This window comes from Camelina sativa, chromosome 3 (assembly GCF_030686135.1).
Source record: "Camelina sativa cultivar CO46 ecotype springtype chromosome 3, ASM3068613v1".
Taxonomy (NCBI): domain Eukaryota; kingdom Viridiplantae; phylum Streptophyta; class Magnoliopsida; order Brassicales; family Brassicaceae; genus Camelina; species Camelina sativa.
Genome location: NC_141882.1, coordinates 1,294,916 through 1,319,130, shown reverse-complemented (window position 1 = coordinate 1,319,130; position 24,215 = coordinate 1,294,916). Strand labels below are relative to the sequence as shown.

At 38.1% G+C, this 24,215-nt stretch overlaps 5 protein-coding genes, 2 non-coding genes and 2 pseudogenes across 11 annotated transcripts; 5 read left to right on the top strand and 4 right to left on the bottom strand.

Annotated features, from left to right (window-relative positions):
• The first annotated feature begins 194 nt into the window (after positions 1-194).
• LOC104738906 (glutathione gamma-glutamylcysteinyltransferase 2) lies at positions 195-3,599 on the top strand. Its single transcript, XM_087507812.1, has 9 exons — positions 195-631; positions 921-1,077; positions 1,172-1,410; positions 1,627-1,790; positions 1,887-1,938; positions 2,044-2,271; positions 2,366-2,555; positions 2,997-3,172; positions 3,369-3,599. The coding sequence occupies exons 1-9, from the start codon at positions 557-559 to the stop codon at positions 3,456-3,458; spliced, it is 1,371 nt and encodes a 456-aa protein (XP_087363938.1). The 5' UTR covers positions 195-556; the 3' UTR covers positions 3,459-3,599.
• On the bottom strand, positions 3,511-4,622 carry LOC104761492 (G-box-binding factor 4). Its single transcript, XM_010484583.3, has one exon. It carries the CDS (start codon positions 4,620-4,622, stop codon positions 3,762-3,764), a length of 861 nt encoding a protein of 286 aa, XP_010482885.1. The 3' UTR covers positions 3,511-3,761.
• A 242-nt stretch (positions 4,623-4,864) lies between these two features.
• On the bottom strand, positions 4,865-9,228 carry LOC104761509 (putative serine/threonine protein phosphatase 2A regulatory subunit B''epsilon). 4 transcript variants are annotated; one of them, XM_087507810.1, is made up of 13 exons: positions 8,500-9,219; positions 8,189-8,407; positions 8,024-8,079; positions 7,815-7,920; positions 7,619-7,718; positions 7,383-7,488; positions 7,165-7,255; positions 6,853-6,994; positions 6,434-6,581; positions 6,210-6,319; positions 5,690-5,846; positions 5,465-5,590; positions 4,865-5,352 (listed from the first exon to the last, which is right to left on the bottom strand). In XM_087507810.1, the coding sequence occupies exons 4-13, from the start codon at positions 7,861-7,863 to the stop codon at positions 5,212-5,214; spliced, it is 1,170 nt and encodes a 389-aa protein (XP_087363936.1). In that variant the 5' UTR covers positions 7,864-7,920; positions 8,024-8,079; positions 8,189-8,407; positions 8,500-9,219; the 3' UTR covers positions 4,865-5,211. The 4 variants fall into 4 exon arrangements, 3 of the variants coding, with proteins under 3 accessions (XP_087363936.1, XP_087363937.1, XP_010482903.2); XM_087507811.1 differs by having other exon boundaries at positions 8,024-8,067; positions 8,500-9,217; XR_015594877.1 differs by lacking the exon at positions 8,024-8,079 and having other exon boundaries at positions 6,481-6,581; positions 8,500-9,223.
• Positions 9,229-9,801: 573 nt separating this feature from the next.
• On the top strand, positions 9,802-13,224 carry LOC147946489 (uncharacterized; annotated as a pseudogene).
• Positions 13,225-14,228: 1,004 nt separating this feature from the next.
• Positions 14,229-16,703, top strand: LOC104761483 (vacuolar protein sorting-associated protein 2 homolog 3). The gene is made up of 11 exons (XM_010484574.3): positions 14,229-14,545; positions 14,844-14,888; positions 15,110-15,144; positions 15,236-15,286; positions 15,402-15,506; positions 15,655-15,726; positions 15,832-15,903; positions 15,996-16,076; positions 16,170-16,205; positions 16,291-16,346; positions 16,439-16,703. The coding sequence occupies exons 1-11, from the start codon at positions 14,512-14,514 to the stop codon at positions 16,482-16,484; spliced, it is 633 nt and encodes a 210-aa protein (XP_010482876.1). The 5' UTR covers positions 14,229-14,511; the 3' UTR covers positions 16,485-16,703.
• Positions 16,704-18,591: 1,888 nt separating this feature from the next.
• LOC147946488 (uncharacterized) lies at positions 18,592-20,154 on the top strand. The gene is made up of 3 exons (XM_087496866.1): positions 18,592-19,585; positions 19,802-19,847; positions 20,031-20,154. Exons 1-3 carry the CDS (start codon positions 18,592-18,594, stop codon positions 20,152-20,154), a joined length of 1,164 nt encoding a protein of 387 aa, XP_087352992.1.
• Positions 20,155-21,233: 1,079 nt separating this feature from the next.
• On the top strand, positions 21,234-23,845 carry LOC104761460 (coumaroyl-CoA:anthocyanidin 3-O-glucoside-6''-O-coumaroyltransferase 1 pseudogene; annotated as a pseudogene). The gene has a single exon (XR_015594875.1). The product of XR_015594875.1 is annotated as a coumaroyl-CoA:anthocyanidin 3-O-glucoside-6''-O-coumaroyltransferase 1 pseudogene (transcript).
• A 26-nt stretch (positions 23,846-23,871) lies between these two features.
• On the bottom strand, positions 23,872-23,985 carry LOC147946487 (small nucleolar RNA snoR97). Its single transcript, XR_015596050.1, has one exon. It is a non-coding gene; the product is annotated as a small nucleolar RNA snoR97 (small nucleolar RNA).
• An 82-nt stretch (positions 23,986-24,067) lies between these two features.
• LOC147946486 (small nucleolar RNA Z278) lies at positions 24,068-24,184 on the bottom strand. The gene has a single exon (XR_015595697.1). It is a non-coding gene; the product is annotated as a small nucleolar RNA Z278 (small nucleolar RNA).
• Between the last annotated feature and the right edge of the window lie 31 nt (positions 24,185-24,215).

Genomic DNA, 24,215 nt, shown 5'->3' with positions numbered 1-24,215 from the left:
CATGTTTTCTGCATTATAGAAAAAAAATTTGAAACGATGCGGTTTGTTAGCAAAAAAAAAAAGAACATGACTTGGTCGTGTGAAAGAAAGTCAACAATTAACAAACTCCAAACCGATCCTAAACCGGCTAATTAAACCGGATGGTAGGTAATGTGTGTTGTTGTTTTAAATGTGCGGTTTACTACACATTATAGAGTGTACCAACCAGTCTTGTTTTTTTTGTCTCTGTGTCACTCACGCCGGAATTAAACAGAACGTGTTGGGTTGAAAGAGAGAAGACGGGACGAGAGAATTAAATCTCCTCACCATTGACTCCGCTATCTTTTTTTTGAATTTATTGACATTTTTAAAAGCGAACGTTTCTCCTCTTCCTCCTCCTATTCATATGGAAAGCATTTTCATTTCATTTCGCCATGTTTTCGCTAATAAGTTCAATGACATAGAGAGATAGAGTCATAGAGAGAGAGAGAGAGCTCTCTTCTTCAGTTCTTCGATTCTTTCGGCGCAAGTTTTTTTTTTTATTCGAAACATCCATAGCCAAAAACAAACTCTGACAATGTCTATGGTGAGTTTGTATCGGAGGTCCCTTACCTCCCCTCCCGCGATTGATTTCGCTTCTGTTGAAGGCAAGGTGCGTTCGTATCTCTCTAGTTTTTTTATCCATCCATGGATTCTGGGTTTTTAGTATTCTTCTGCTTCTCGTTACCATACGATCGTTAATTTTGTTACTTGGCTCCGATCGGGTTTTCTCGGTCAACTCTGTTTTTAAAACCCTAAACCTCTTCCTTTTTCTCAAGTTTCGTTTTTTTTTTTTTTTTTTTGTTTGGTTGAGATCTGAGAATGCTTGCTTGCTAATATATATGTTAATTTTAAAATCAGGAATCATCCACAAGTGTTTTGCTAATTTTGTGTTTTTGCAGCAAATCTTCAATGAAGCGCTTCAGAAAGGCACTATGGAAGGATTTTTTACGCTCATTTCTTATTTTCAGACTCAGTCTGAGCCTGCCTTTTGTGGCTTAGCTAGTCTCTCTATGGTTTTGAATGCTCTCTCTATTGATCCAGGGAGAAAATGGAAAGGTGCACACCTGATCAACTCCATTTTTTGGGACTACTACTAGAAGAACATCACATTTTGGTGGTGTTTTTTTGAATATTTTGGTTTTCCCACTAGGGCCTTGGCGGTGGTTTGATGAATCTATGCTGGAATGTTGCGAGCCCCTGGAGATAGTCAAGGATAAAGGCATTTCATTTGGCAAAGTTTTTTGCTTGGCTCATTCTTCTGGAGCTAAAGTTGAAGCTTTCCGCACTAATCAGAGCACTATTGATGATTTCCGCAAGTTAGTGGTCAAATGTTCCACTTCTGATAATTGTCATATGATCTCAACATATCATAGAGAACTACTCAAGCAGGTATCGTTTCTTTGGCCTAAACTCTTGAGTATTGTTAACAGTATTTTGGCAATTAAGTGAATTTCATTACCCTTAATCATCTTACGGTGGTCCTGTGTATCTATCTGAATGTTATTACAAAGTTTGAGATTGCTGAAACTCTGTTGTGTCCTGCTATGAAGTTGCTGAAACTCTGTAGTGACTTGATATGAATGATTCTTATGTATCTGATTGCAGACTGGAACAGGCCATTTTTCACCCATTGGTGGTTATAATGCGGAAAGAGATATGGCTTTGATTCTTGATGTCGCTCGTTTCAAGTATCCTCCTCATTGGGTTCCTCTTAAACTTCTTTGGGATGCCATGGACAGTATTGATCAGTCAACTGGGAGACGTAGAGGGTACCTTATCTTTTTTCTTAGGCTTATCATGTATGATTAAAGAATGTCATCGTTTCCATCTTACCAAATTCCCTTTTTCTGTTATTCTGCTTTCAGGTTCATGCTTATATCAAGACCCCACAGAGAACCAGGATTGCTCTATACTCTAGTAAGTCCAACCAAAGTCATGTATCTATTTGTAGTTGCTGCTGCTATTATAATAAACTTTTCTTTCAAATTCGACTATTGATAATTTCTTGTTTATCAATTTCAGAGTTGTAAGGATGAGAGCTGGATCAGCATTGCAAAGTATTTGAAGGAAGATGTTCCTCGTCTTGTAAGCTCACAACATGTTGATACTATTGAAAGAATCTTATATGTTGTATTCAAGTCACTTCCGGCAGATTTCAGCCAGTTTATCAGATGGATGGTTGAGGTTCGAAGAATAGAGGATTTTAATCAAAATCTCAGCTTAGAGGAGAAATCAAGGCTCGACTTGAAGGTATCATCTTGTTGATTTGCTTCTGAATTTTAGTTTTCCGTGTAAATGTTCCGTCAGTTCATTCATCTATATTCTATGGTTCGTTTTGCTGTAGCAAGAGTTGCTGAAACAAGTGCAAGAAACTAAACTGTTCAAGCATGTGGATAAGTTTCTATCCTCTGTGAATTACGAAGACAATCTGCCATACGTTTCTGTCAAGGTGTATTCCGAAGGAGGAGAAATCTTATCGGGAAATGAATCAGACGAGTCCTGTTGCGAGGAAACTTGTGTGAAGTGCATCAAAGGTATGTTTGTTCTTGCATTCCGGTTGTGATACTGATAGTAATTGTCTTGCATTCCGGTTGTGATGCTGATAGTAATTGATTGGTACAACGAAGTGCTAAGAATCACAATAGGGATCCATGTCCGATACTGACTGATAATATCTCCGTAAATAGACTTCGGGCATTTTTTGAAATCTAAGTTTTGAAGTTAACATTCCAATGAGCCAGCAACAAACCAGTCTACTGATGAGAATTTTTCATCACTAATCAACAATACTATAAGCTGTGATGAACGTTATTAGTAATAACTTACTAGGCTAGCTTGTGACTTATAAACCCAAATGATATTTAAATTTTTCCGTAAGCATTCAGGAAACTTCGTTTGAAGTTAGCAATGTGCAAAGCTCTTACCAAGAAATCACTGTTTTTTTTTTTTCTTTTTGTCTTCTTGTACACATCAAGGTCTTGGTGAGGAGAAAATGACAGTGAAAGCTTGCCCATCTGGGAACGATGTGTTCACTGCTCTTCTATTGGCTTTACCTTCACAGACTTGGTCAGGTATCAAGGACCAGTCACTTTTGCAAGAAATGAAACAGCTCATTTCCATGGTTAACCTCCCGACTTTGCTTCAGCAAGAGGTAAAATAACTAAAACTTAATAAAACTGCAGTTGGATGTTTTGTGTGTTAGATAAAGGCTTTAAGATGTTCTCCAATTTATAGAACAAGAAACATAAATGAAACTGAGTTGAGAGTATGAAATTTATTTTATGAATGAGGACTCTACACAACATGAAGTGTCATCAGTTAATTTTGTTTTTCATTGGTTGGTATAGGTTTTGCATCTACGACGCCAACTTGAGCTACTTAAACGATGCCAGGAGAATAAAGAAGAAGAAGAACTCTGTGCTCCTGCGCCTAATTAAACACAACAACTCTCTAATTTCTCAACAACCAAACAAAAACACTAGGAAACAATTAGGAAAAGGAATTTATCCCTCTGGTCTTCTCTGGTCCATACAATATCTATAAATCAGCAAAAGCTATGTATTCTCCATTACATCCCTGAGAGACATTCAAAGGTAGACTAAGTACTAACCATAGCACCATCACTTTACTATAAAGATTACAATATAGTAATCAAGCCCAGAGGTCTTATTTTTATTCACATACAAAAGTATAAATCATACATCTTTCTTACCACTAGAATCTGCAACTTACACCATTCTTCACCATTCCAAAGAATGGCGCCTGCTTAAAGACCGCGAGAAAGGCCTTGGTTTCTCATCGACCGGAATCAAAACCTCCATAAGCTTCTTGTATCTCTCTTTAGTGCTCTCTTCAATCTCCTTCAAAAGCTGCTCATTCTCTTCCTCTAATTTCGCAGCCAAAGTTTCTAACTCAACTTGATAAGCCTGTTTCCTCTCTCTGGACCTAGCAGCAGATTCGCGGTTCTTGATCATCCTCTTCTGTCTCTGAGCTGCAGCTTTATCCATGGCCTCCATCATCACTCTCCCTCTTTTTCCTCCCCTCATTCCTCCTCCTCCTCCACCCAATGATCCTTCAATCATCTGAAACGAACTGTGTCGCTGCGGCTGCGTCTGCGGCATCATCGGAAAATCGAATGTATAGCTACCGTCGTTGTTTAGTCTCTCAGGAGGAATCTTCACATCAATTTCATCTGAATCCATGTTTGCTGCAGCACCATCATCATCATCCATTGCTGCTTTCGCTAAAAAATCCTCAAGCGTCATTATCACATCATCATGTGCTTCCTCTTTCATCATGATCGTTTTTTGCTCTCCAGATACGATCTCTTTCCAAACGTCGTCCACACTCTTACCGTTGTTAACGCTGTTCCGATCTCCGATACTCCGCTCAACATCAACCGCCATATCTAACGGCTTCGAATCAGAGGGGAAAGTGTAATCGTTGCCACCGCCGTAAGCGAAACTGATTCTGGAGTGATCGGTGTGAAGATTAGGTCGGAGATGGTGCGATGATCTAATAGAAGGAGAAGATGAAGCAGAAGAAGAATTACGACGAGACAGATCGGAATTGGAAGAAGACATCATCTTAAAGGACGCCATTTTTTTTTGTAATTGGAATTGAAATTATCGAGATTGACTTTTGTTGTCGGAGAGAGAGATATGAAGAGATCTTTCTAGGGTTATCTCGTGTTATGTCTGTAATTGTACATACAAACAAATCACGCGCATATAAAACGCGTGACTCGCACCTTCTTCTATTTAAAAAATATATCAATGGCAGCAACGTGTTACGACTTACGACTAAAGAAATTTTATAATCATCATATAGAAGAGCATAAATCTTAAGCTAATCAAACGAATCTCCTATTCAAAACTCCAAAGTCCAAACCAACTTGAGAAAAATAAAAGAGTCCACAATACTTTGTACATTTTCTTTTGATTTTCTCAGTTTAAGAGCATAATTAATATACTGTATATGGACACATGCTGATGTAAAAGAGGGAGAGAGGCCCAACCTGATTGATATGAAACCGAAACAAAAATGCCAAAATTTCATGAAATTGGCAGACTCCTTGGGAATAATTGGTGATGAATCTCTACTGCCATGAGCGTCTGGAAACAACAGTAACCAACAAATCTCTGATCATGGATATACGTTTTGTCGTTAGGAGCTCAGACGCAGTGTGAACTAAAATTGAGGTTCAAGTGGTTCATCCCACACATCTGCACTTCCGTTTGATACTTCCTCTACATCTTCCTCCATTGACAACCTCAAATACTCTCTTTGAGCAAATCGATCCCATTCTGTCAAATTTGGTTCCTCCCGTTCCTACGGCCACGAAAGAGATACATGTTTTAATTTCATCAATCTTAACTACTACCGACTACTGTTAGCAATTTAAGCACTCATAACAGATACTCCACAGGAAAGCCACATATACCTGGCGAATCAGAAAGGGGTCACGTGTCTCAAATGCCATGAATTTATTGAGGTTGAATAGTATATTGAATACGTTTCCTGAAAGTTTGGATCCTTTCAGATCCTTGAGGGTGATGCAGTTCTCCTTCTGTAAAGTCAATTGATGATTCCAATCATATAAGTATAATACATCAAAATCAGCTAGGAAAAATCAAACAACCATGTTATGGTTTGAAAAGCCTCTAACCTCTGGTCCAATCATGTCAATTATTTGACATAGGATATCGTTGAAGGGAACAGGTTCCTGGGTTATGCATTCCATGCGATGCAGTTGCTCTTCGAAAAAAAAATGCATTTCGTTTCGCGTGATCACCCCGTTTCCATCCAAGTCTATGCACTTGAACCTGCACCAACGTTCAATCAGTGTCAAGGGAAATAATCGCATCCCCATAGTAGATAGATGAGCATACTAGGCTCTGAACCCGTATCATATCAGAGGTTCAATATAAGTGTTTTAGGTTCATGAAAATGAGCAACATGTTAGCGCCTGAGTATAAACAGGGCTCCTAATTCATGAAAAAAAAACGGTACTGTATAATGACATAGTAACTAAACTTTGAGGAAAAGAGACTTTTTTATGGACAGTCCACATATGTCAATGGTTTTGGCTCAGTTTTAGTATCTACAATACAAGAACTTACGATTCAAACCAAGGGGCAATTTCATATAGGAACAAGAATATCAACATGGAGGGGAGAGATGTATACCAATACTCAAGACTAGGCTCGGAAGACTTGTCTTCCTCGGCGAGAATGAAGTATACAAAATCTTCATAACTCATCTTCCCTTCAACTTTGCTCGTAAACTTCCTAGGAACCTAAAAGAGAAACATAGCAAAAAGACGCATCGTGATCAAATAAAAACCGTTGCATCACACTACATAACTTAAGCTTTGAAGGAGGTCCAGGCAAGAAGAATTTCGGGAACCAACCTGTGAAAATATTCTATCAACAATCCTATAGGTAAGGGCATGATTACCATATTTGATGAGATTATCCTTATCAACAAAGCAGTCATGGTCACTATCAAGTTCCCAAAATCTGCAGTATATGACGTAGAAGTGCTCATAGGAGAAGTACCTGAAATTTCAACAAAAATGACCATGATAGTGGATGGCTGAATCAGGCATAAGTTCTGTCTCAGCAACAATATGAAGACATAAACAGATACTCATATAGCTCTTTCCTTTTGCACTGTTTTAATCCCACGAAAATATATATGTGATATCCTCAGTAAATGTAATACATTATATGTGGGCTTGTCTACCTCTAAATAACAACAGAACATTTCGTATAAATGTTTGAATTAGAAATACTGTTAGGAAATCATAAAACAAGAAAACAAGTTTACCTAATAATTTTATTGATGTCGTCCTCTTCATCAAGTTGTTGCATAGCAGCAATAAGATTTCCACGTTTCAGTTCTCTAAGAGTAAGGCAACCAGTTCCCGATCTGTTAATGTAGTAAAATATTCTGAGGATGACAGTTTCAGCTGGGTGGTCAACACAGAATTACATTAGTACAAGTATAGATCTAACATAACTAGTAGAGATATAGTGCATGCACAGAAAGAGGATCTTATTTAGCAGAGTAAAGGATATCGAGTAGGTTTCATCATATTTAACACCCATGCGTCATAAGTCACATTTCAATGATTCCTACCATATCTTTCTTGAAATTCGCTTGAATTCCTCAGAAATTCTAACCCAGGATGTGTTGCCAGAAGCTCATCAAGTACTGGTTTGAAGTCGACCTGTAACCAAATCCAAGTAAAAAAATATCAAAATATTTGGTGTAAATGGGTTTAATAAAGAAGACAATGATGGAAATTAAATCAGAATGCGATAGAAGAAAAAACGGGAGAAGAATCACAAAAAGACCTGTCTGAGGTAGTTGCTGCCCTGCTGCCTTAGTATGTTATATATATGGGAGGCTGTGTCCATAGTCAACATATTTCCATCAATCCAATACTTGATAAATGCATCCCTGACAAAAATTGGTCAATCATCAAACATAAGTAAAAAGCACCAAATTTGTCTTACTATTTCACATACACACAGTTAACTATTGTTAAAATACATGTTATGAAGAAGAAGAAAAGCATACATGGAGCTACCTTGTAACTATACCAGTGCAATTGGGATCTATCTGTGTGAAAAGTGCAGGAGAAATAATAGAAGGCAGCTTGCAGACTTCTTTCGTAATGGATTTGAATTCTGCAAGAGGAACAAGAAGGTTAAGAAGGATTTAGCTTATATATATATACCTCAGAAGGACAAAAATGAACCCAAAAAAAACGAATAGAAAATCACCATCCACACGTAGTCCATCAATATAGTTACTAAAAACTTGATCAACCATGGATATACATTGCTCTTTTAATTCTTTTGCTGGGGGACGCCCGTGTTGGTAGTAGAACTGCAGAAAACATAAAATTGTTATGAGCCAAACTGATTATCATAGTAACCTTTATTTATCATGTCACAGTGAAGGACCATTTTCTCCTTCAAATCAGTTTTACCTACAAATCAGTGGCTTCGGTTTAAATATGTACACTGCATCTACCTACGAAGTTATCTGTGTTCAATGACCAATCAAGTGAACATACATACACACCAGAGACCAACGCCATACAATAATAGATTATCCCATATGTGGGGATAAAGCTGGAAAATGAGAAACAAACCTGAGGAATGAGTTGGGGATTTGGTTCCTTGAGTGAACCGAGAGGAGACTGGAGGGATGGAGGGGTAGTACTCCTTTGCCTAGAGAAACGAGGGGAACCAGAGGAGCTTCGTGGAGAAAGTGGGGGAGTGGTGCTGCTGAGAAAGACAGCAGGCAAAGCACTTGCACCAGAAACATTAGCTGGTGTTCCAGATTTAGCATCATCAATCAAAGACTTGACCTAGAAGAGAAAACATGATGAAAATGTCAAACAAGGGTACACTAGGGGAGAGAGAGAGAGAGAGAGAGAGAGAGAGAGAGAGAGGAAGGTACCAATGTGGCAGTGTGTGGGAGGGAGAGCCAGTGGGAGAAGAGTTGGTGAGCAATAAGGGAGCTAGCTTTGAGGGGAGCAGCAGGAGAAGACAAAGCAGGGAGCAGCTGCTGCTGCAAGAGGTCAGGATCTAATAAAAGACGAACATCATCGTCAACTCCGTCAATATCCATGATCGAATCGATTTCCCCCCCCCCCCCCCCCCCCCTACTTCATCCACCGAGCACGAGAAGAGAAAACCCTACTTCTTCCCTTTCAAAAAAATCGACAACACACAGCGGCTTTGATCTGGCAACTAACTATTAAGTAAGCGCAATCGATTCCGATAAAACCCTAGGGTTTCGAAATTTCGATTCAGGATATATATTATAAACAAAAGTAACAAAATCAGAAGGCGATTCTATTTCCAAAAGTAAGAAGACAACTTCGTCTGAAAATTGGAACAAGTAAGAAAGACAATTCCGTCACCGAATTTGAGAAAAACTTTGGGCAGATGACCGAAGAACTCCGATCAATGATCAGGCAAAAAAATTAGCGAGAGAGAGAGAGAGTAGGAGGCGAAGAACACTAGGGAAAGTTATCAATCAAAGTGAAGAGAGTCGAGAAAGAGAGAGATAGTGAGTGAGTATATATATATATATATATCATCTCTATCTCATAATTCTCTCATCAGCACCGTTTCCTTTTTTTTTTCTATCTCACTTTGACCACATAGACCCTGTAGTCAACCCAGTTTCAGCCGCCTAATATTATATTCCTACTTTTCCTTTTCTCACAGTAAAAAAAAAGAAAAAAAAAACAATTTTAGGTATGTTAAGTTAACACAAAATATTAAAAAGAACTCCGATAATATATTTATCACAGTAAAAGAAAAAAATAATCATAACAGAAACAGGAGATAAAATAAGGGGAAAAACCCAAAAAAATATGTTATTTTTTTAGAAGTTTAATACATGTAATTATTAAATTAGAATAATAATAATATTTGGTTTAATTTTCATTGTCTAAAAAAATTATCATTTAATTTGTAATGGAAGATTCATACGTTAGAATTAATGCCTATTAAATCTAATGACGGAAGAGTTAACCATGGTTAGGAGATTAATACACGTGATTAATTGGAGGTTAATTAGTACACTTTTACCCTTTTAGTTTTCTCCAAATCGATTTTGTTTTTAGGAACCCTAAATTCTTCTTCTCGACGAGAAAACCCCTAAATCTGTTTATTGCGATGAATCTTAGTGTCTGATCAGTTGCGATTTTCGTTGATTTTGTGGTGTCTTCGACGCGTTAACAACAAAGAGATGAGGTATGTGATTTGCGTTTTAACTTCAATGTTTAGGGTTCTAGTGAGTCGCGATTGAGGGTTCGTGTGGGTCGCGATTTAGGGTTCGTGTGGGTCGCGATTTAGGGTTCGTGTAGGGTTCGACTTCGATTGGGGTTATAATCGATTGGGTCTTGATATAAGGTTGGATTTGTCTTATACTCGATTTAGGGTTTGAGTGGGTCGCGATTTAGGGTTCGAGTTCAATTAATTAAGGTTTAATTGGGTGTTAGAATTAGGGTTCAATTGGGTTTTTAATTAGGGTTCAATTGGGTGTTACAATTAGGGTTCAATTAGGGTTCAATTGGTTGTTCAATTAGGATTCAATGGCTAATCTGAACATTCTTTTTTCTTTTTTGCAGTGGATTCGATCAAATTAAACTAAATATTCACTTCAAAGGAGATGTGGTGGAGAAGGATGGCTCTTTTACATACGTTGGAGGAGAAGAGATTAAAGCCATGTCGATTGACCCAGACTTGATGACTTGGTCAATCTTCGATGAGTTCTGCGCAGAGAATGGAGTATCGGGGGTAGTGGAACAAGTATGGTACAAGCTACCAAATGAGGACATATCTTCAACAAGAGTTATCGATACAGACAGAGATAGTGGGATTAGAATGTTGTGTGCTGAAGCTGAGAGTGGTGGAGAAGTCGACATATTCATCCAACAAGTTGTGTCTCAACCCTTTCCATTTCCTCTGTCTCAGCCTGGTGAGCAGTGTAACGTTGAAGTGCCTCAGATGTATGAGGAAGAGATTGATGGAGATAATACCACTCATGTTGATGAGGAGCAAGGACTTGAGCAAGGACATGATCAAGGAGATGATCCACTAGAAGAAGTTGTTGGGGGTGAGCATGATCCTCTGTTTATGGCTTTTTACGAAGAGATTAATAGACAATCTGATGATGTGGATCAGGGAGAGGCTGCTGTAGAAGCTGCTCGTTACGAAGCTGAGGAAGAAGCTGCTCGTCAGGCTGCAGAAGATGCAGTGCGTGAAGAAGAGGAGGAAGAATTTGAGAGACAATGCATGGATGCTGAGCGCCCGGAGCCTGCTATGGACACAGATGAAGAGTGGGATGCTTTTGACTGATATGAAAGAGAAGTATCAAGAGCTAGTTACTCAAAGGATAAGCCATTGTACTTGTGGATAAAACAGATGTTTCGTAATGGAGAGGAGTTCAAGGATCAACTTTTAAGGTATGTATTGAAGATGAATTATGATGTGAAGCTTTGTAGATGGGGTCAGACACAGTTGGCGGCAATATGCAGACATGAGACATGTCCTTGGAAGGTCTATTGTTCTGTGGATAAGCGTGTAGGGAGATGGTCAGTGAAGACATATGTTGATATCCATAACCATGTTGTGAGTGGAAAAGCAAGGATGTTGAAACAGGGTGTAATTGGTAGGTTATTTAGAGAAGAAGCAAGAAGAAGATCGTGTTTGAGTTGGACTGACATCAAGGATGAGATAATGATGAGGTACACGATATCAGTCTCTAAATGGATTTGCCAAAAAGCAAGGAGGATAGCGTTTGATTTGGTGATACAAACACAGAAACAACAGTTTGCAAAGTTGTGGGACTACGAGAGAGAGCTGAAGCGGTCTAACGAGGGTACTCACACAGAGATTGTAACCAATCCGCAGGTGAGTGGTAAGCAACAATTTGACAAGTTCTATGTCTGTTTTGCGGCGCTTAGAAGAACATGGGAGAATTGTTGTCGTCCTATTATCGGACTTGATGGAGCATTTCTGAAATGGGAATTAAAAGGTGAGATTCTAGCAGCTGTTGGAAGGGATGCAGACAATAGGATTTATCCTATTGCTTGGGCAATAGTCAGAGTTGAGGACAATGAGTCATGGTCTTGGTTTGTTGATAAGCTAAAGACAGATTTGGATTTGGGTGTTGGCGATAGATTGACTGTTATGTCAGACAAGCAGAAGGGGTTAATTAATGCAGTAGCTGATTTGCTTCCAAATGCAGAGCATAGGCATTGTGCTCGACACATATAAGCCAATTGGAAGAAGGTTTATGGTGACTACACACATGAGAGTTTTTTCTGGGCCATCACATAGAGTGCAACCGTTGGGGATTTCACTTATAATATGGAAGCTTTGAAAGTATATGATCCACCTGCAGCTGAGGATTTGATGAAAATAGAACCGAGTACATGGTGTAGGGCGTTTTTCAGCTACCATTCAAGCTATGAGGATGTGTGCAACAATCTCTCCGAGAGCTTCAACCGAACAATCAAAGACGCCAGGAAGTTACCGGTTATTAATATGCTTGAGGAAGTCAGGAGAATCTCCATGAAGTGCATTGCTAAGCTGTCCGGTAAGACAAACAAATGTAATACCCGGTTTCCTCCTAAAATTATGGAAATAATTGAAGGCAACCGAAAGTCAGCAAAGTTTTGCTCAGTCCTCAAAAGTGGTGAGACCAAATATGAGGTATTAGAGGGTTCTGGTAGCTTCTGTGTCAACCTCCTTCAGAGAGAATGTGCTTGCAACCAGTGGAAGCTCACTGGCATACCTTGTCCACATGCCATCTATGTCATCACATAACACAATCGTGACCCAGAAGAGTAAGTAACTTTAAATTTCTTTTTCATGCTTAACGAAACCTTCTTTTTCATGTGATTGTTGACTAATGTTATGTTTTATGTGTAGCTATGTTGATGGACATTTACAAACAAATGTCTGGCAAGATACATATAAGGAGAACATAGAACCTGTAAATGGTGAAAGGTTGTGGGAGAGAACAGGCAAAGGACCAATTGAAGTACCTGATAAAAGGAAAAAACGAGAACGCCCAAAAGAGTTTAATAGGATAAAGGAGCCAGGTGAATCAGCAACTAATCCAACGGAGCTTACAAGAGAAGGTAAAACTGTTACTTGTAGCAACTGTAAGCAAATTGGTCACAATAGGGGAACCTGCAAGCAACAAACAGTCCAATTACCTCCTCCACGCAAAAGGGGCAGACCACGAAAAATTCTGGTAAGTAATTTGAATTAGATGTGTGTGTATGATGATAGTTTGAATTGTAACAATGTGATATCATGATTGTTATAGGATAATGATGACCCTTGGAGCATCCACAATGCACCAAAGAGGTGGAAGGCTGCTCAAAGCCAATCGACACCACCTGTTGCACAAAGTCAATCTGCACAAAACCAAGAAGTTCTGCATCATTCAAGTGCTCCACCAACAACTAAAAGTGGTACAAGACGTGTACGAGGTCGTCCTCCCGGACGTGGAAATGGTTGTGGTAAGTCACAAGGCAAAGGTCATGGCAAAGGGCGTGGCAAGGATGACGATGCTCCAAAACCGCCAGTCTTTTTTATGTCTCCTTGGTCTGATAAAGTGTTTGATGTTTGGCGACCTGAGAAGAAGTCATATTAAATTCACTTGTAGGATGATTTAAACTCACTTGTAGGATGATCTATCTATGTTTTAAACTCAGTTGTCGGATGATTTCTGGTTGGATGTTGTAGGATCCTGTTTTTTTGTGGTAGGATCCTACTAGTTTCAAACTAACGGCTACAGATGAATGACATTACAAGTTTTTTGGGATTTTTTTTTCTTTGAATTTCATTGATATACATAGTTAACAACTGAAAACAACAACAACGAAACCTCCCCAACATAACCTACTTCCCCATTGCAAGAATCATCCCAATTACAACAATGAAACCGACCCAAGACAGCAAGATGAACTGTCGAAGCATGTTTTCCCTCTCAATAGCTGTCATTACTGAATTTTCGAGCTTCTTCTTCTCTTCATCCTCTGTAACGTCGGTGTTGGAACCACTCACCCTTTGTTCATTCAATGTCCTAAGGGTTTCTTTCAGCTGCTTGATCTGTTCTCTCGCCTCTAGCAAGCTCACCTTCTGCCACCCATATGGTGAGTGTTCATCTGCCCCCCTAAAGAATCCATGAACAACACATTTATAGATTCTTCTACATGGATTGTCATTGGTCCATGATTTCGCAACAATAGTAACTCTACCACACGTGCTGCAAAGAGGACCCCAGCTCTGGCTCGAATTCGCATCAGACCATGAACCTTGGCTCACCATTCTCTCCAACCAAATTTGGCAATCAAATTTTTTAGCTTCTAGGGTTCTTACACTTTAAATCGATTTGGGGAAGAAGAAGGAGGGCAACAATGTCTTTTACTTGCCTCTAATTAATCACATGGGTTAATCTCCTAACCATTGTTAACCCTTCCGTCATTAGATTTAACAAGCGTTAAGTCCAACGTATGAATCTTCCATTACAAATTAAACGATGGTTTTTTTAGACAATAAAATTACAAATATTATTATTCTAATTTAATAATTATGTATTAAACTTCAAAAAAAATAGATGAGGTATATTTTAGATTTTTTTTTCGAAAAAATAATAATATTAATATTATTATTATTACGTCCTGATGATCCTCCTAATAAAAAGGGTGAGAGAATAAAATAAAAACTCGAAAATTCGATGCGATCCTTTTACACGTTGATTGAAGCCTCTCTCTGTATATCTCTAATAAATTCTGTTATATCGAACAGAGAGAGAGAGAGAGTCTCCGTGCTCTGAAGAAAGAGAAGCTTTGAGACCAATACCATCATCATCTTCATCAAGCAGAGCAGGTTTCCCCCAATTTCTGTCGTCGTCGGTCTCCCACAGCTGATCTCAAACATGAACATCTTCACCAAGAAACCAACTCCGAGAGGTTTGATTTCCTCCTTTTATATTTATTTTATGATATCACCCGAATTTCGAATTTTGTAATGTCATGACCTGATTAATCGATTAACCTAATTGGAATTTCTTCGGGTTCGCCTAAAAGTCAGCCTTGACTTGTTCTCTATTTTTTCTTGTGGCGCGATCGTTATCATATTCTTTATATCTCTGACTCTTATGTTTTTTTTTTTGGTTTTGTCTGTGATCAATCGATTGAAACTTAATGTCTGTTGACTGTCAAGAAACTGATGAATGTATGTATCTCGTTGTTTTGTTTTGTTTTGCAGAAGTGCTTAGGGAGAGTAAGAGAGAGATGACACAAGCTACCCGAGGTCTTCCTTTCTTCCTCCTCCATATATCTTATTCTTATCTATCTATCCTTCATTGCCTTAAGCTTTCATTATTTACTTGTTGAATCTAGAAAAAAAAAAAAAAAGCTTTGATTTTTTACTAGTGAATTGCTCTTTGTTTGAATTGCTATTTACATATAATTTAACTGATGCCCTTTTTGTTTGTGTGTGTATGTTGTCTCGCAACGCTTACGCTGCTCCAGGAATCGAAAAGGAAATCTCATCTCTGCAATCAGAAGTATGAATGTGGCCTGATTAATGGTTTCCCATCTACTCTCTCTTCTTTCAAAGGGACATATCTAATAAACGTCTTCTTTTCATCTTCATAGGAGAAGAAGCTTGTTCTCGAGATCAAAAGAACTGCTAAGACAGGGAATGAGGTATTTCAATCATTCTTTTATCGGTTCAATTCCCTTTTTTTTTCCGGGTTTTCTACTCGGACAATTTTGTGTCTGTAATCTAGTTGATGTGTTCTATCTTTTGCTTTTTATGCAGGGAGCCACCAAGACTCTTGCTCGCCAATTGATCCGGCTTAGGCAGCAAATTGCTAACTTACAAGGTAGCCGAGCTCAAATGCGAGGCATAGCTACTCATACACAGGTCTCTTGCTTATTCCCCACTTCTCCCCCCTTATTTCTTTTTTAAAATTTATCTCTGTTTATTATAAACAACAACCAAGAAGATCATTATTCCCGTCTTCAATCTCATACACTGTAAAGTTTTGAAGTGTTGAAACATTGGTGTTTAGGCTATGCACGCACATACTTCAGTTGCTGCTGGACTGCAAGGTGCCACTAAGGCTATGGCAGCTATGAGCAAGGTCAAATTTCTATGTAACGCAAATAAGATTTTCCCATGCTAAGGTTTTTTTGAGATGAAAACTTGTTCTATAGTTTTACATTGATGTTTTTTCTGATATTTCCAGAATATGGATCCTGCAAAACAAGCTAAGGTGATGAGAGAATTTCAAAAGCAGTCTGCGCAAATGGACATGACCGTAAGATCTCTACCAATATCCATCTTTCCCTTTAAAATCCATCAACACTCAAACTTTAGTCAATTCTGACTATAATGCATATTGGTATTCAGACTGAGATGATGTCAGATTCCATAGATGATGCTTTAGACAATGACGAAGCTGAAGACGAAACTGAGGATTTGACAAACCAGGTACGATTTCTCCCATCGGATTTTTCAGTTCTAAATAATATAGACTTGTGGTTTTAACGGATCTTTTTTTTTTTTTTTTTTACTGATTTTTAGGTTCTTGATGAAATTGGCATTGATGTCGCCGCACAGGTATGAACCCCATTGATTCTCTTCATTGTTCTGTGTCTTTATCTGTGATTGATGATTCTCTCTCTTGGTTTTGATCCATCTACAGTTATCATCTGCTCCAAAAGGTAAAATTGGCGGGAAGAATACAGAGGATGTTGGCAGGTATGATGGTATCCATTTAAACACAACTCTAACGTATCTCTTACCTTTAAAAAAAAAACAAAACAAAATCAAACGTTGATGTTTCTGTGCAGTTCTGGAATGGATGAACTGGAGAAGCGGTTGGCTGCGCTTAGATAGAATGATAGACTAAGCTGGAAAATCAAGTGGAAGAGCTCACTTCAAACTTGTAGCTTGAAGTTGCTTCTTTCAGAGCAAAAAAAAATATACATTCAATGTGTCTTCCACAGTTTGCTTTCTGGGAAGATTTGTGGATATTATAAACAATTAAACATACACAGTGACTTTTATTTTCCTTATTCTTTTGATCTGCAATGTCCAAAACGTCTTTGGTTCTAATTTGTACTAGTTTTTGCATTGTTTTCTGCATATTGATCTCTATTAAAATCTTTTAATAATGTCAGGAGGACGAATACCTCCAATGTTAATATCTAAGTTAAGGCTTAAAGGATTCTTTATTTTTAGATAATTTATCAACAATAACTCACAAGATTCAAATAAATTTAAAGGATTCTTTATTTTCAGATAATTTATCAACAATAACTCACAAGATTCAAATAAATTTAAGGGATTATTTATTTTCATTTTGGACAAAAAATTCTAAAGGATTTGATATTAAGAATTTATTATAATTCTTTATTTTCGAATTGAAAATTCATATGATACTAGTATTGTAAAATCATAACATTTAGATGATAGATTGAGTTTACTACAGGATACAAAAGAATTGTAAAAAATAAACAAGTTGACAACAAAATAATAAAAAAAAAAGATAAATAAAAAAATTTTGAGCAAAACATAAGAACAAAAAAGTATCATTCCTCTTCAACCAACAAATAATTGAACTTACATTCTATTATTTTAATATTTGCTTATGTTTTCTAAATTGGGACATCCTTTTAGCACTAGCTTTTTATTTCAAAATCCAGGTTGACTCATGGTGCCCAAATGTGCATGAAGCACGTTAGAATGCTTAATTAGAATTACGGAAGAGTTGGGAAAAAAAACCCTCTATTTACAGGGTTGAGGGTAATTATATGGTTAAGATCCCACCCTAGTGATATCGTGGTGAGGAAGTTTATTTTAGATACGTTATAATTTTTTTGTAGAAATTGGCGTAATTATATAGATCAACTTAATTGGATATTCTCTGTAGGTGCTGTTATTTATTATGGGTATAATCCTCTTTTCGGTTAAGGAAATAATTGATTGATTGGTAGAGATTACATCTTAGTATATTTAAATGTGTTAGACCGGTTAAGGAACCAATTAGTACATGAAGAAGCTGATATAACCGGTTTGGCTGATGAGCTTGAGGCGATATAACGAAATGCTATAAGGGACAAGAAGATAGTGACATTACTGAACCACAGCAAGAAAAATAAAGATACCGATTATTCACCTGGCGCATGCGCATATCCCACGACAACAACGTACGTCGAATCAATGTTCATTCGGTTTCCTAGTTTTTTTTTAAATGTATGTTCCTTTATAGCCCAACTGTTCATCAACCTACCACCTAGACCATTGGGACCTGCTGTCTTAGCTATATTATAGTTCACTAGACAGGGACAAAAACAAAAACAAAAAACAGTTTGCGTTGCGTGTAATTATATAACTAAATTAATAATTACTTTTTTAGAATATAGTCTAAGAAATTTTTAAGAAAAGGAAAAGAAGCCAAGATTTCGTTTCACTAACTTAATCCTTATGTCAATCACAAAAGGTTTTAGTTATATATAACAAATTTTAATGATATTAATGTAAGATAATAATGCATAAAATAGTTGCTAGTAGATACGTCTAGAATCTATTCCGAGTTCCTAGTAACCCTTTGGGCCTCGTACGCGCGTGTATATTATTTGTTCGAAGCCCTATACCTTCATGCATGCAATCTCATATCATGCTTTTTTTCCTTTTTATCGACTTTATTTAATCCTGATATCTTCTAGATTCTGACTTTATCTATGTGTATATCTCAATTCTCAAATAATCAGATAATATCATTACAATGTTTGATTAATTCTACTAATCATGCACCGACGAAAAGAATTTCCGTATAAGGCCCATAATGTGGTCTATATATATATATATAGCAGCATCCTCCTACTTCAAAACTCGTTACAACAAAAGATTTGAGAGAGAGAGAGAGAGAGAGAGAGAGAGAGAGCGAAAGAACAACTAACCTTGGAATTTATATACCTTAGGTCTTATTCGAATCCACGATATGGGGAAACCGTATCGTCATCTGGTTGGATCACGTTTTGTTCCCAATGATCTAGGGCTGGTGAGGTATCCCCTTCGCAACATGGTGGAGAGGAAGCAGAGCAGTGTCGACATAACAACTATGGACGTCTACCAGGCCGAGCCGTGGCTTCTTCCTCACGTAAGAAATCCTCTTTTCAAGAAGAAGGAATGGTACTACTATTTTCCGAAGACTAAGACACGGAGCCGGAGTGTACCAGGAAGAGGAGGAAGCAAAGCTGGCTTTTGGAGAAGCGGCGTCAGGAAAGAAGATATCAAGGACGGAAATAAAATCATTGGTTACAAGACGCCTCTTACGTACCACACTATAGTGAATGGAGAAAAGAAGAAGACCGATTGGCGCATGACCGAGTATTCTCTTCACGGAGTTGGCAAGGGCTTCCAAGATTGGGCCTTGTGTATGATCCGAGACAAGACAAAGACGAAAGTGGACAAACGCATTAACCATGTTCCTCAAACTCAGACTCAGCCTCGGCCTCATTCGCAATATCAACTTCAGCCTCAGCCTCAGGTGGCGGCGGAGAACACCAACAACATCCTACCGAACCAATTAGTGCATAAAGAGGCTGATTTTACCGGGTTTGCTGAGGAGCTTGAGACGATGATGCTAGAGGGACAAGAAGATCGTGAAGCTACTGAACAACAGCAAGAAGAAGAGATACCGCAGATCCACGACAACAACAACAACAACGTCATGATGTGGAATCAACAAGTGCAAAAAGAAGCTGATTTAACCAGTTTTGCTGATGAACTTGAGACGATAATGCTAGAGGGACAAGAAGATCGTGACATTACTGAACAACAACAAGAAGAAGAGATACCGATGATTCCTCTGGGGCAGATCCACGACAACAGCAAGAACGTCATGATGATGTCGAATCAACAAGTGCAAGAAGAGGCGGCTGATCTGACCGGTTTTGCTGATGAGCTTGAGACGATAATGCTAGAGGGAGATGGTGACGCTACTGAACAAGTGCAAGAAGAGGCTTGTTTAGCCAGTCTTGCTAATGAGCTTGATATGCTGATGCGAGAGGGAGAGAAAGATCGTGTTATTCAACTGCAACAACAACAGGTATACGAAGAGACGCAGAGCGGCAACAATGATGTGATACCGACTCCTCCTCCGATGAACAACAACAAGAAAGACATCATGATTAGGCTAGGGGGACAAGAAGAACGTGAATTTACTCAGCAGCAACAAAAACAAGTAGAAGAAGTGTTACCGATTCCTCCTCCGATGCACAACAACAACGACGACGACGACGTCATGATGAAGTGGAGGCAAGACTTGTTTGACATAGAGGAATTCCTGATGAAAGATAACGAAGGCGAAGACGTCACCGAACAAGAAGAGCGATTTCAACTGCTGGTGCAACCGATTTATCAAGCTCAAGAATGGAGTCAACTCGTGGGTGATCAAGAAGATGATACGATGATGATGATAGACAATCCTAACAATGCCCAAGCGTTGGGGAATTATGAGTTTACTAGTATTTATGCCGTACTACGTACGGGCCAAACATAATTTCATAGTGTTTTTTTTAATAAAAACGTTAGTGTGATTACATGTTTATGAAAATTAATACACTAATCAAAACTTGAAAAAATAGTTTCTCAACATCAATCAAACTTATAATTTGAATCTTATAGAATATCTAAAAAATTATGTCACACCAAACATTAATGCATGGTTCTTTCACAAAAATCAACATTAGCCTACATGTAGATATTTGTATGTTCTTTTTTTTTTTTACATGGTAAAACGTGCTTCAGGATCCAAAGGGTATTTCACGAATTTGTGCTTAACAAAAACAAATTAAATGTTAAAACTAAACAACGATTATTACCTTGAGTTGGTCATGATCCAGACATTTTTTGCTACATGATTTGCTCTGTGGAAGTGTTCTTCTTCGGAATATATTTTCCACGAAACTTTTAAATCGAAGTCTGTGTCTTCTATATATATACCGGCCGGTTTCCCGCAGATTCTCACATAAATTATCTTCACAAAATCAATAGCCAATAAAGAAAAGTGATAAAAAGAAGATTGCAATTACAACTTATACAAAATGATGCATTGGTGTAGCTAATGACTTTTGCTTTATAAAATAAATAATTGATCGAGCAACTAAGGGTTAGTAAAGTATTTACAAATATAATGATGTGATCCATGTTGAGGGGCGGATCTAGGGTATGATGGGGTAGGGCACGTGCCCATGCTACTTTGGTTTGGTTCGTTAAAGTGTGTCCCATGTAGAATGATAGGTGCATAGTTCGATGCCCTTCTTCTCAACAAATTAATTGATTTTTTTTGTTTTTGGTTTATTTTGTTTGAGGATATCCCTATATATTTATATATATAGGAGAAGGAATACACAATATGCATATGGTGTTGTATTTTATTATGTAATTCGGGTAAAGGAGAAATAGTGGATTTTTTCGGGGTAAAAATCCCTGGCGAGATGTAGGGTTTCCATGTTGGAGACATGAACTCGTTAAAGTCTTTGTTTTTTTTTAATCTTTTCTTTTTTTTTTTTTTTCTTTTTTTAACGTTTATACATTTCTTCTGATTAATTACGTACAGGCGATAATATATAATTTTTTTTTTTTGTAAAAAAAACTTCATTCATTAATTCATTACAGAGCTTGAAGCCCATGACGGCCACAGGCCCAATACAAAAGTTACAAAAGTTAAAAAGAGAAATAGCTTACCGTGGCCCTTACTAAAAGAAGACCATACCCCGAGAAAGGTCAGAACCACCAAAAAGGATCGACCTGCCAAGTAAATAAAAATTACAGATTACAGAAAAAGACTGAACCAGGTGATGAGCAAAGTTTGATCCGGTGTGTTCGAGTATGGAGCATATGATAGAGGAAGGAGACGGCTTCGGATGGTTGACTTGATCTCCTTAATGATGACAGAGGATAATATAATATATAACCTTGAGTACCCCATTAACATTATTAACATCAATCATATATGATGTATGTTGCCTCCAGGGAAATGTAACAAAAACAAGACTTGTTCTATAATCCCTCATCCCAAAATACAGGAACATTAATCAAAAGTCGAGTTTATGCCAAGCCTTTGCGAGATATGATTATACGTGCATTATATTTGATTAGAAAACATTTTTATTGGGCCTTTAATTTTTCAGTATTTTACATTTTTTACCTTGAAATAACAAATACATATACACAATTAAAATTTCATAGCAATTATATATATTTTAATTGTTAAAATGCATATAATTGCGAAATTATGATATGAAATTTTAATTTTGTATATGATTTTGTTTTTTCAATCTAAAAATGTAAAAAAGAAATGTAAAATACTGAATAAAGGCCCAATAAAAACATCATAACGGCCCAATAAAAAGGTTTTTTTATCAAAAATAATGGTGGTTGACTGGTTGTGGAGGTTGGGGCACATGAGAGAGAGAGAGCGTCTGATCAAATTAAACACTTCAGGTTTGTATGTACTTTCTTCACTTGCCCGGTGGGTTCAAGACAACCCAACACGTTCCTTTATAAAAACAAAGCAACTCATTTCCTCAAAGCTCAATCTCATAACACCATGGCTCATCTTCAACCTCCTAACATCATCGAGACCACTCACATCTTTCCCCCAAAAGGCACCGTTCCATCCACCACTCTTCCTCTCACCTTCTTCGATGCCCCATGGCTCAATCTACCACTCTCCGAGTTTCTCTTCTTCTTCTCTTACCAAAACTCAACTGATTGTTTCCTCAGAGACTTTTTACCTAACCTCAAACAATCACTCTCCATTACCCTCAAACATTTCTTCCCTTACGCCGGTAAACTAATCATCCCGCCTCGTCCCGACCCTCCCTACTTACGCTACAAGGATGGCGAAGACTCTCTTCTTCTCATTGTTGCAGAGTCCACTGGAACAACTGATTTCAATGACTTGAAAGCCGATTCTGCTAAAGATATCAGAGTGTTGCATGGCGTCATGCCAAAGTTACCTCCTCCCCATGTCTCTCCGGAAGGAATTCTAATGCGGCCAACAAGGGTGATGCAAGTCACCATCTTCCCTGGAGCCGGAATCTGTATAGGCAACTCAGCTACTCATGTTGTAGCAGATGGAGTCACCTTCAGTCATTTCATGAAGTATTGGATGACATTGACCAAATCCAAGGGCAAAGATCCAGCTGCCACGCTTCTTCTACCCTCTCCGCCTAATCACAGCTGCAGAAACATGATCAAGGACCCAGGCGAGGTAGCTAAAGGACACTTGGAGAGGTTTTGGAGCCAAAACTCTGGAAAACACAGCTCACATGCCATGCCTGAGAACATGGTCAGAGCTACTTTTACAATGAGCCGTAAACAGATAGAAAATCTCAAGCACTGGGTTACAGAGCAGTCTGAGAATCAGTCTCCTGTTTCTACCTTCGTGGTGTATCTAGCGTTCACTTGGGTGAGCTTGATCAAGACGCTTATTGAAGACAGTGGAAAGGAGGGAGACAAAGACGAAGTCTTTCATTTGATGATTAATGTGGATTGCAGGAATCGTCTCAAGTATGCAGAAACAGAACCAATACCACAAACATACTTTGGCAACTGCATAGCTCCTGGTATCGTATCAGTCAAGAAACGAGATTTGCTAGGAAAGAAAGGCGTTTTGGCTGCTTCGGATGCACTGACAGCGAGAATCAGTGATATGTTATCAAGTGATCTATTGAAAACAGCACCAAGTTGGGGACAAGGAGTACGCAAATGGGCAATGTCACGTTTTCCAACATCAATAGCAGGAGCTCCAAAACTGAGAATGTATGATATGGATTTCGGGTTAGGAAAGCCCTGCAAAATGGATATAGCTCACATAGAAACAGGAGGCTCGATTGCATTCGCAGAGTCCAGAGACGGCAGTAATGGAGTTGAGATTGGAATAGCACTGGAGAAGAAAACAATGGATGCCTTTGCTATGATTCTACAAGAGGGGATCAAGGAATTTGAAACATAGCACAATTCCCATTCTTCTCTAACAACTTGTTCACCAATCTTAATTTCCCTTCAATCATATATCATTACCAACCTTTCTCATTTACAAGAACTTGTAACGGCCAAATAAATCAACTTCTATAGGTCTCTCATGAGATATCCATTCCACCAAAGCCGTTCGTTAAGAATGTCATTTATTTCCAATCTCATGAATAAAGGCAGCATCAAACTCGGACACAGCAAAACAAAAACACGGGCTAATTTTGGAAGAAGATGATAATGTAGTGAACTTGTTTAACTCCTAGTCTCATGGTTATAAAGATGAGACGAAGCTGATGAGAACACTTGAAGATATATGAGTTTTTTCAGACTACAGGCACTACGATACAAGTGCAAGTGTATAGTTTAAACTCAAATAAATTTCATTATTAAAGAAAACCAAAAAAACAAAAACGATAAAGTAATGAAGTGAAGTCTCAGTAAAACCCAAAGAAATCATAGAAATTGCAGCTTCTGCCAAGGGGTTCTCCCTGAAAAACAGGGTCTCAGCTCCACTGCACCTCGTAAGATTGGATTATATCATCATCGACAATTCAAATAATTCGAAAACAAACACTTTGG

What these genes read in the sequence shown, in the direction of transcription:
- LOC104761509 (XM_010484601.3), bottom strand. Translation starts at nt 8,670, where the DNA reads ATGGATATTGACGGAGTTGACGATGATGTTCGTCTTTTATTAGATCCT. An exon ending in TCCCACACACTGCCACATTG is followed by an intron (nt 8,408 to 8,499) that starts GTACCTTCCTCT and finishes TTTCTCTTCTAG; the next exon opens with GTCAAGTCTTTGATTGATGA. An exon ending in GCAGCAACTACCTCAGACAG is followed by an intron (nt 7,256 to 7,382) that starts GTCTTTTTGTGA and finishes ATTTGGTTACAG; the next exon opens with GTCGACTTCAAACCAGTACT.
- LOC147946488 (XM_087496866.1), top strand. Translation starts at nt 18,592, where the DNA reads ATGGGGAAACCGTATCGTCATCTGGTTGGATCACGTTTTGTTCCCAAT. An exon ending in GATAATGCTAGAGGGAGATG is followed by an intron (nt 19,586 to 19,801) that starts GTGACGCTACTG and finishes TAGGGGGACAAG; the next exon opens with AAGAACGTGAATTTACTCAG. An exon ending in CAAAAACAAGTAGAAGAAGT is followed by an intron (nt 19,848 to 20,030) that starts GTTACCGATTCC and finishes TCAAGAATGGAG; the next exon opens with TCAACTCGTGGGTGATCAAG.
- LOC104738906 (XM_087507812.1), top strand. Translation starts at nt 557, where the DNA reads ATGTCTATGGTGAGTTTGTATCGGAGGTCCCTTACCTCCCCTCCCGCG. An exon ending in AATCAAGGCTCGACTTGAAG is followed by an intron (nt 2,272 to 2,365) that starts GTATCATCTTGT and finishes GTTTTGCTGTAG; the next exon opens with CAAGAGTTGCTGAAACAAGT. An exon ending in CGACTTTGCTTCAGCAAGAG is followed by an intron (nt 3,173 to 3,368) that starts GTAAAATAACTA and finishes TGGTTGGTATAG; the next exon opens with GTTTTGCATCTACGACGCCA.
- LOC104761492 (XM_010484583.3), bottom strand. Translation starts at nt 4,622, where the DNA reads ATGGCGTCCTTTAAGATGATGTCTTCTTCCAATTCCGATCTGTCTCGT.
- LOC104761483 (XM_010484574.3), top strand. Translation starts at nt 14,512, where the DNA reads ATGAACATCTTCACCAAGAAACCAACTCCGAGAG. An exon ending in CTATGGCAGCTATGAGCAAG is followed by an intron (nt 15,727 to 15,831) that starts GTCAAATTTCTA and finishes TGATATTTCCAG; the next exon opens with AATATGGATCCTGCAAAACA. An exon ending in CTGAGGATTTGACAAACCAG is followed by an intron (nt 16,077 to 16,169) that starts GTACGATTTCTC and finishes ACTGATTTTTAG; the next exon opens with GTTCTTGATGAAATTGGCAT.